Source organism: Vombatus ursinus, unplaced genomic scaffold (genome assembly GCF_900497805.2).
Source record: "Vombatus ursinus unplaced genomic scaffold, bare-nosed wombat genome assembly UNPS02014779.1, whole genome shotgun sequence".
In the NCBI taxonomy this organism is placed as follows: Eukaryota; Metazoa; Chordata; class Mammalia; order Diprotodontia; family Vombatidae; genus Vombatus; species Vombatus ursinus.
In genome coordinates, this window is record NW_020954557.1 from 2,590,944 (window position 1) to 2,599,894 (window position 8,951).

At 36.4% G+C, this 8,951-nt stretch overlaps 1 protein-coding gene across 3 annotated transcripts in view; it reads left to right on the forward strand.

Moving 5' to 3' along the window:
• Positions 1–1,752: 1,752 nt before the first annotated feature.
• The window catches only part of LOC114045863 (activin receptor type-1C), a 48,303-nt gene continuing 41,104 nt past the window's right edge, over positions 1,753–8,951 (forward strand). For all 3 annotated transcript variants that reach the window (XM_027866029.1, XM_027866030.1, XM_027866031.1), the window contains exon 1: positions 1,753–1,921. In XM_027866029.1, the coding sequence (XP_027721830.1) occupies positions 1,768–1,921 (154 nt within the window). In that variant the 5' untranslated portion in view covers positions 1,753–1,767. The remainder of the gene's footprint in view (positions 1,922–8,951) is intronic.

Below are 8,951 nucleotides of genomic sequence, written 5' to 3' on the forward strand. Positions count from 1 at the left end.
GAATTTTTATTACCTTGATAGTGTCTGTATTCTAGAGAGCCTCCAGACTATTAGCTCATTCAGTTGCATATTTCCTTTCTATATGGGACCTCTGGAGTCTTTCATGTTTGGGAAGAAGAATCTTGAGATAATATGGATTTTTGTAAGATTGGAATATTCCTGGTCTTTGTTAGTGAGTATGTGTAAGGTTGTACCCTGATGCTGCTCATAAGTTTTGATCAAATAAGGAATACATTAATATTGATCTTGGTGGGATAGGAAGTAGCTGCTAAGTTGTTTTGCTTTCTTAAATATTTCTGGCATTAATATTGACCATAAATTGTCTTATTTTCTGATTTCATTACTTTCTGATTGTATTATGTAGCTGTTGATGCATTTTTCATAAAAATGGATTTTTATTTGACAAGTGGAATTGTAAAAAAGAAAAATAGATAACTTTCTGATCACTCCATATTTTATTTTTCTTTACAAATCCAAGCATAAAGGTACTAAGGCTTTTTCACTGCCTATTATTTGCTTCATTTATTTAAATGCATATTCATACAGTAAAACTTCTGCACAATATTAATAATTAGCAACTGAAAGATGATAATTTAGATAGCATAATAAAATAGAAGGAGTACTGGCTCTAGAATCAGAGGACCCTGGGTTCAAGTTCCCTATAAATGTTGCAAAACTTTTAAAAATGAAATTGAATATTTCAATGAAAGCTGATAATCTCCTAAAATAAAAATAATACCAAAATAAGGCACAAAATATAAATGCAGCATACCTAGGGCTTTTTAAAAAAAATGTTTGGCCTCCTTGGTGAAAGTTCTAAAGGAAAAGCAGCAAAGGCACAATTAAACAGAGTGTGTTGGCTGGGAAATCTTCAGTCAAACCCCTCCACAACAGAATGGGGTGCATCTCACTTTGGTTGCTCAGATACTGTTTCCTAGCACTTCATGAAAGCTGGTGACTTAGAATTGAGCACGTTGATTTGGGCCAAAGGAAATGGGGACACATAAATATGGGAAAAGTTAACAAGTATGTTCATAGTGAATAAATGAACAGGATGTTGGTTTGTAGGTAGAGAGAGGTATAGTAGATATAGAGCTGCCCCGCCCCACCCATGTCAAAGAGGACTGGGTTCAAGTCCTACCTCTGAAACATTAGCTGTTTGACCCTAAACAAGTCACCTGACTTCTCAGTGCCCCAGGGAACTCTAAAGGAAAACTTGTGATCTGCGTTGCTGGAAGGATTTTCCTTATTTGGGAGTTTCCAATACCAGTGAAACAGGAATGGTGTTTAAAAAAAAAAAAGCTGCTCATAGGAACACCAAGGTGGTAAATGAAGAAATGGGGAAAAACATTTATCTAAAACAGGGTTTCTTAACCTGGGATTTTTCCCTTCTTTAAAAAAAATTAAATAATTACATTTCAATATAATTGTTTTCTTTCAAATCTTATGTCTTCTGTGCAATTAAAAATATATTTCTGAAAAAAGGTCCATAGACTTTACCAGCTGTCAAAGAGGGCCATGACATAAAAAGGTTATGTTTTAAGCCAGTTAGCAGGTACTTTAAAAACAAGTCCACCTTCCAACATGTAAAGTCAGTCACTGTGGTTTTCAACACTTCGGCTTTCCATATTGTGAGGCACATTTGTGTCTGATTTGCTGTGTTTTAAAGCTTCTCTGTTCCCCCTTTCAGGACTGAAGTGTGTGTGTCTATTGTGTGAATATTCAAACTTTACCTGCCAGACTGAAGGAGCATGTTGGGCCTCAGTCATGCTAACAAATGGCAGAGAAGAGGTGATCAAATCCTGCGTGTCCCTCCCAGAGCTCAATGCTCAAGTCTTCTGTCACAGCTCTAACAACATTACAAAGACTGAATGCTGCTTCACAGATTTTTGTAACAATATTACCCTGCACCTCCCAACAGGTGAGTAGTGTCTTTTTTTGTTAATCCAGAATTTAATTTCTTCCTTTAAAAATTATAGCAATGGTAAAAACAGAAATATCTCTTCAAATAAGAAATACAGCTTTGTCAAATAATTCTTTTTGGAAATACAAGAAGCTCAAGAGCTTAGCTATGGTTAATTTCAGGATAATTTTGTTTCCCCAACAATTTTAGTATCAGAATACATGGACACAGTAAGTAAATTATGATGAAGGCTCTCCTGTGTGAGATGTATCTTAACATATTTTATATGGTTAAGTTAAACTCAAATCCTTTTAGATTCTTTAAAATGAAAGAAAATGGTGGCAAGGAGGAATTCCAAGAAGGCATAAAAAGATAAAGGTAAACTTTTTTTAACCAATTTTCAAAAGCTTTTTTTCATATCTGATTAATTTTCTTCCTTTTATGTGTCCTTCCCATCCACCTCCTTTCAAATAAGAGAATGTTTTCCAGAGAGATGGTAAGGCATGGAGAGAAAAGAGAATCGGCCATTGATCCTTATCACTTTCTTAGCTATTTCTGTCCTGTTCTGATTTACTACCTTGCTTTCTATTTTCTTTGTATTCATCAGGGTTGCTGAAGTTGACACTTATTTCCTGATGGATGCTATGTGTGAATTTTAAATGAATATGGATTCATGCCACAAAAATGGTTCTGTTGTTGAATGTTATTTTGGATGGAACACATACACAGAGTTTATGTCCATTAGGAACTTTTAAATGCATTCTCACTTATATAACAAATTCACAGATTACACTTTGGATAATCCAGATAATGATATTTTCTATCCCCAATCTGTCTTACTACAAGGCCCTTTGACTTTAAACATTGTCTGTTGTTCTCACTCTTCTTAAACTTCTACTCCTAAGCAAAGGACTGGAATTATCTTTTCTGGATTCATTCAATGAATTAAGCAAAAAAAAAAAAGTATTTGTTAAACAGCTACTATGTGTCAGGACAAGTAACATAGATAGATATACAGTATAAATATAAAGTGAATATATAAAAATGCAAAGTAATTAAATATAAGGTACTTTGGGAGGGAGGACATTAGCAGTTGGGGAATTATGAAAAGCTTTATATAGGAGGTGGTGCTTGAGCTGTGTTTTAAAGGAAAATAGAGACTTTGGAAGAGAGGAAGTAGTGTGTTCCAGGTAAGGAGGATGAGCCAATGCAAAGGTATGGAAAGAGGAGATAGTATTATATGTAAAAAACTGAGAGAAGGCCAGTTTGGGTGGATGACAGAATGTAAGAGGGGGAAGTAATATCTAATGAGGATGGAAACGTAAGCTGGAGCTCGATTGTATAAGCTAACCAGAGTTTATATTTTATCCTCAAGGCAATTGAAACCCAGTGGTATGGATTATTGGAGTCACATGGCCATAGTCTATGATTAAGGAAAGTTACTTTGGCAGCAGTGTTTAAGATGGACTAGAGTGGGTAGGGACTTGAGGTAGGGAAAGCAGTTAGTAGGCTGTTTCAGTAATCTAGTAGAGAAGTAATGAGGTCCTGAACTTAAGTAGCAATCCTGTGACTAGAGAGAAGGAGTCAGATGGGACAGATGTAATAAAGTTAGAAATGGCAAGATCTGGAAACTGATGGAATATATAGGATAAAAGAGAATAAAGGATTTTTGATAATGCTGAAGAAATAAACCTGGGAGACTGATATGATGATGGAGCTTTCAACACAGGAAAATATGAAAGAGGGAGTGGGTTAAGTGAAAAGATAATGAATTCATTTTGGGACATGTTAAATTTGAAATGTCTTCAGGTTATCTAGTTTCAAGTATCCAATTGGTAATTAATTAGTCTTGTGGGACTGAAGCTTAGGGAAGAGATTGGATATATATTGCCCTGGGAGTCATCTGCATTGAGATTAGAATTAAACCATGAGCACTGATAAGGTAACCTAAGAGAGAGAGGAGAGGGAATAGAGAAGAAGATTTAGGGCTGATCTTGGAGAAATATCCGCAGTGAAGAGGGAAAGTGGTCAGATACCATAGGGAGAGAACCAAGAAAGAGTTGTGCCATGACCACCCACAGAGAAAGTATCCAGTATCAAAGTATTCTTTGAGGAGATCAATTAGGGAAGATTAAAAGGACTGTGTTCCTAAAAAAGGACCCAGTTGAAGATTAGACAGCACAAATCTGAAATGTACCCAGTTGACACAGTATTGGGACTTTCTCCTGCCATGTTCAGCAGTTTATGAGTGCAATTGGAGGAGGCAAACAGTAAAAGAAACCCAACCCTGAATTTTTACAAGACAGGAACAAAGACATGATATGGTAGCAAGGGATTCAAAATAGAGGACAGTATAGAGTTGAAATGACTATTGCAGTAAGAATGGAGAGGGAGCAAAGTGAAGTTAGAGCAGGGGTAATGGCCTAAGAAGGTACTGGGTGTGGAGAAATTGTTTGTCTCAGTGAGATTGAACAATAGGTTTAGGAAGGGTGAAACATAGGGAAAGGGGAAATGATAGAAAAGTCTGATTGTGAGGTCAGAATTCCCTACTAGAGAAGAATACTTTTGTGGGTTGTAGGGAGTTCTAGTATATAACCATCCTTACATCTGGTCGAGGTGGAATGAAGGAATAGTTGACCCCAAGTCTCTCCCATAAACATTTTTTTGTAATACTAGCATTTGACTGGTGTTGATGTTTGGCAGAGAAACATGGAATATAACAGTCTTCAAAGAATTGGAAATGAATATCACACAGAGGTCAATGGAGAGATGTCTGTGAGCAATGGAGCAGGGTGCAACATATAACCAATCAGGAACTTTCAAGAAGAGAAATAAAAGTTGTCATCAATGAAAGTATGATCCTAAGAGAAAGTGGGCTGGTCATGAGACGGGGGCAAGGGATGACAGGTAGACAAGCCAGAATGTTCTGCTGTTAGTCTTGTGATTCCAGGAGAAAGCATAAAAAGCTCCTAGCAGTTTGAGTGGACTCCACGTGGTGAACTGATGGGAAGACCTGGATTAATAGATATTTCTGAACTTCATTAGGCTGCCTTTCAAAAGGCAGACTCAGTCTATTGCTGGGGCATTTCCAGCATGGAAGAACTTGACAGAATTTAGCCTTTAAGAATATAAGTCACCTCCATGACACAATGAGGCATCAGAATAGGTCTGTGGAGGAAAAGAGTATATGACTAAGTTAAAAAGCACATGGTTATTTAATTATAGAAGAAAGACATCCTTTGACATGGCACTGAATTGGGTCTGGAATCCTACTAATGAGTGTTTCTGAGTCTGCTTGTTACCCCTGTTTTCTTTCTTTTTGACTACAATGATAGTGACTCAGTGAGCTAGCTGTCTGGATTGCAGAATTTGCCTTTACATTCCTTGGTGATTCAGAAGGGAATTACCAGTGTACTCGACAGGCTATTACAACACATTTTGAGTACTGATTGCATGGATAAAAAGCAACTGTTTCTTCTTAGCTGCTGAATAGCGTATGGTATTTATGTGTTAGCAGTCTTTAGGATGTTCACCAGGTAAGCTGAAAAACTTCCCTTGATGCGAAAACAGGCAGCACTATCCATGATTAGAGTGTTGGACTTTGAACCAGGACAATCTGGGTTCAAATTCTGCCTCTGACTTTAGCTATGTGATGAGGGGCAACCATATAACCTGAGCCTCAGTTTTCACAAGTGTAAAAAGAAGGAATTGGGTTAGATGGCTACTAAGGTCACTCCCACTTCTAAATCTATAGGCAATAGAATCCACCTCTTCCTCTTCTCCTAAGGCTGTATGTTCAAGGTACAGAAACAATTAGTCAGCTTAGTCAACTTGATGGGGGAAAAAGATTAGTCATTGGGCACTGGCTGTACAAAACAGGCAGCTGGCTGCTAGAATGTTTTTACTTTGTAAATAGTTTACATAGAGTATCCTTAATCTTTTTTGTGTCCTAGACACTTTTATCTGTCTGGTGAAGCCTGTGGATCCCTTCATAGATGTTTGTAAATGCATAAGATAAAATGCAAAGGAAACCAATTATAATCGAAAATAGTTGCATAAAAACAAAACAGAACAAAACAAGTACTCAGAATCCAGGTTAAGAACTCCTGGTATAGGTGAACATTTTTACTTTATAACTAGTTTAGAAGCACAGAACCATAGAACATGCCTGTATACTTTTATATCTACATGTCTCATTTACCAGTTTGATTTCTGAGTGCCAACCTGCCTTGCCTATTCAATATGCTGAACTTTGTTTCTGTCCTCTAGTTTTAGCCTAATATCTCAGTCTCAGGAACTTGACTGGAGGATCCATAGTAATGGTTCTACTCCAATTCCTGGTCTTGGACCTTTCTGGTCTGCCCCATGCCATGGCCAACCATGACGCGATGCTTGCAAAGATACCCCAGATGCTGAGCAAATATCCTGATTTTTAGATAAATACATTATCTTTTAGATTATGCTTCTTCCTCTTCTCTCATGTTTTCTACTTGCTGTGAAAAGTTAGATTATTGGAAGATTCTTTTGTTACTTGAAAGGATTTACTGATTTTCTTATAGTTGGTCTATAGCTGAATTCCTTTCTCATTAACCTAAGAACATTCATCTATATTTGATAGGGCCAATGATCCCACATGTTATAGAAACAGATATTCCATAATGAGATAGGAATAAAGAATGGATCTGAAATTTCATTGGTATAAAGAACTCCATCCTCTGCCATTGTGAGTTGTTACCCTCTCTGAAATTTAAAGTCTTAAAGAGCTTCCTAGAATACTGAGGAGTTAAGTGACTTGCCCAGGGTCACACAGCCATATGTCAAGCCAGACTTGAATTTAGGTCTTTCTGATTTTTTGTCTCTGCTCTGAAAGAACTTACAATGTAATGGGGGAGACAAAATGCAAAGAAATATATACCAAATAAGTTATATAGAGGATAAATAGGAAATAACTAAAAGAGAGAAAGCATAAGAATTAAGAGGGGTTAGGGCAGGCCTCCATAGCTATAGGGTCATGTACCACCACACCTGGCTTATATCTCAATATAATTAATTTCCTTTGTAATCCTTTGCATTTTATTTTATTTTATGCATTTGCAAACATTCTGAAGAGGGGTCCATAGATTTCACAAGACTACTAAAGGGTTCCATGATGACATAAAAAAGATTAAAAAAAAACCCACCTGTTCTAAACTACTGTGTAAACTAACTCACTGTTCTAGTCATTCAAATAAAGACCACACATTCTGAACCTGTTTCCTTACCACATGTACCTTCATTAATGGATGGATTTGTACAGATGAGTTTTTTCCCCTGCAATTTCCTTCCTTGCTACCTATTGTATGCCCCAATTCTCTCCATGCTTAAAAGACCTTCATCACCTCAAGATGCGATCTTATATCCCTTCTCCCTTTTATACCCAAGCTCCTTGAAAAAGCTGTTTGTGCTCATTGGCTGCACCTTTCTCTGCTTTTGTTTATTACTTGACCCCTTACTGTCTGATTTCTTAAATCACCGCTTAAGTGAAACTGCTTTATTTAGGGTTACTAATTATGTCCCTGAATCCCTAATAAACTATCTGTAGCACATATGGCACTGTTGACCATTCTTATTAATACAATGAAAGAAAGGACAGAAGAAGGAGATAGTTGTTACAAATTTAATTCAGTGAGCACTTATTAATTGCCTTCTATATGCTAGACACTATACAAAAGACAGCTGGGTGGTGTATTGGATAGATTATTGGACCTGGAATTAGGAAGAACTGAGTTTAAATTCTGCTTCAGACACTTACTAACTGTATAACCTGAGGTAAGTCACTTAACTTCTTTCTGCCTCAGTTTCCTCATCTATAAAATAGGAATAACAATAGCACCTCCTTTCCAAGGTTTTTGTAAGGATAAAATCATATCATATATGTAAGGCAATGTACAAACCTTAAATCACTACACAAATACTATCACCATCATCATCATCATCAAAACTTTTATCATCATCATCATCAACATCATTATATACCAGGGATTCAGAGGAAAACAAAACAAAATGTACCTATTCTTTTGAGAGGGAACATATACATAGATAATTAAACATAAAGTATATACAAAGCAAATAAAGAATTATGGGTCGTTGGGAGGGGGAATAATTAAGGGAATCAGGAAATACCTTATATAGGAGATTATTGTTGTTTGTCCTTCATTCTCAGAGAGGACCATGACATCAGGGAGATGATGTCATGACATGCAAGTGAGTTGGATTTAAGTGAGGGAAGGTTGTGCAAAGTCACCAGTCTCACTTTCTCCTCTGGAGCCATCTGGGTCCAGTGCCAAGATATAGATCAGGATGACTAGAGATGGCCTTCTTGAGCTGAGCCTAGCAGTGTCACAAAGACTCGAGGAGAAGAGGCTATCTGGGAGGAAAGCGTGGTCAACAGTTTGAACAGCCTTGACTTTTAAGAAATTAAGAAATCATCAGAAACCTTATAGAGATTAGTTTTGGTCAAGTGATAGGGTTAGAAACCGTATTGCAAGGGTTTGATAAGTGAGTGGGAAATGAGGAAGTGGAGGCAATGACTGTAGATCCTTTTAAAGAGAAAGTTAGCTGTAAAAGAAAAGAAAGATGTAAGATGATAGCTCAAGGAGTTTGTATGATCAAATAAATTTTTGAAGGATAGGGTAGTCTTGGGGACTTTTAAAAAATTCTAAACTTAACAAACAACAGATAAAATGAGCATTTACCTATAAATAGCATAACAGAAGGAAAGGATTACATTAAACCGCAGGTTTCTGTTATGTATACCTTTTTTTTTCTTTTAAATATGTCATAAATTCAACATGTAACTTTAAAAGCTGTCAATTGTGATTTTTTTCTGGACCTCCTTCTGTTCTCTTTGGAGCATTTTTAAAGTAAAAAGATGCTACAGTGACCCTTTACTTTCTTTCTCTTTTCTTTTTTTCTTTTTTCTTTTCTTTTCTTTTCTATTCTTTTCTTTTCTTTTCTTTTCTTTTCTTTTCTTTTCTTTTCTTTTCTTTTCTTTTCTTTTCTTTTCTTT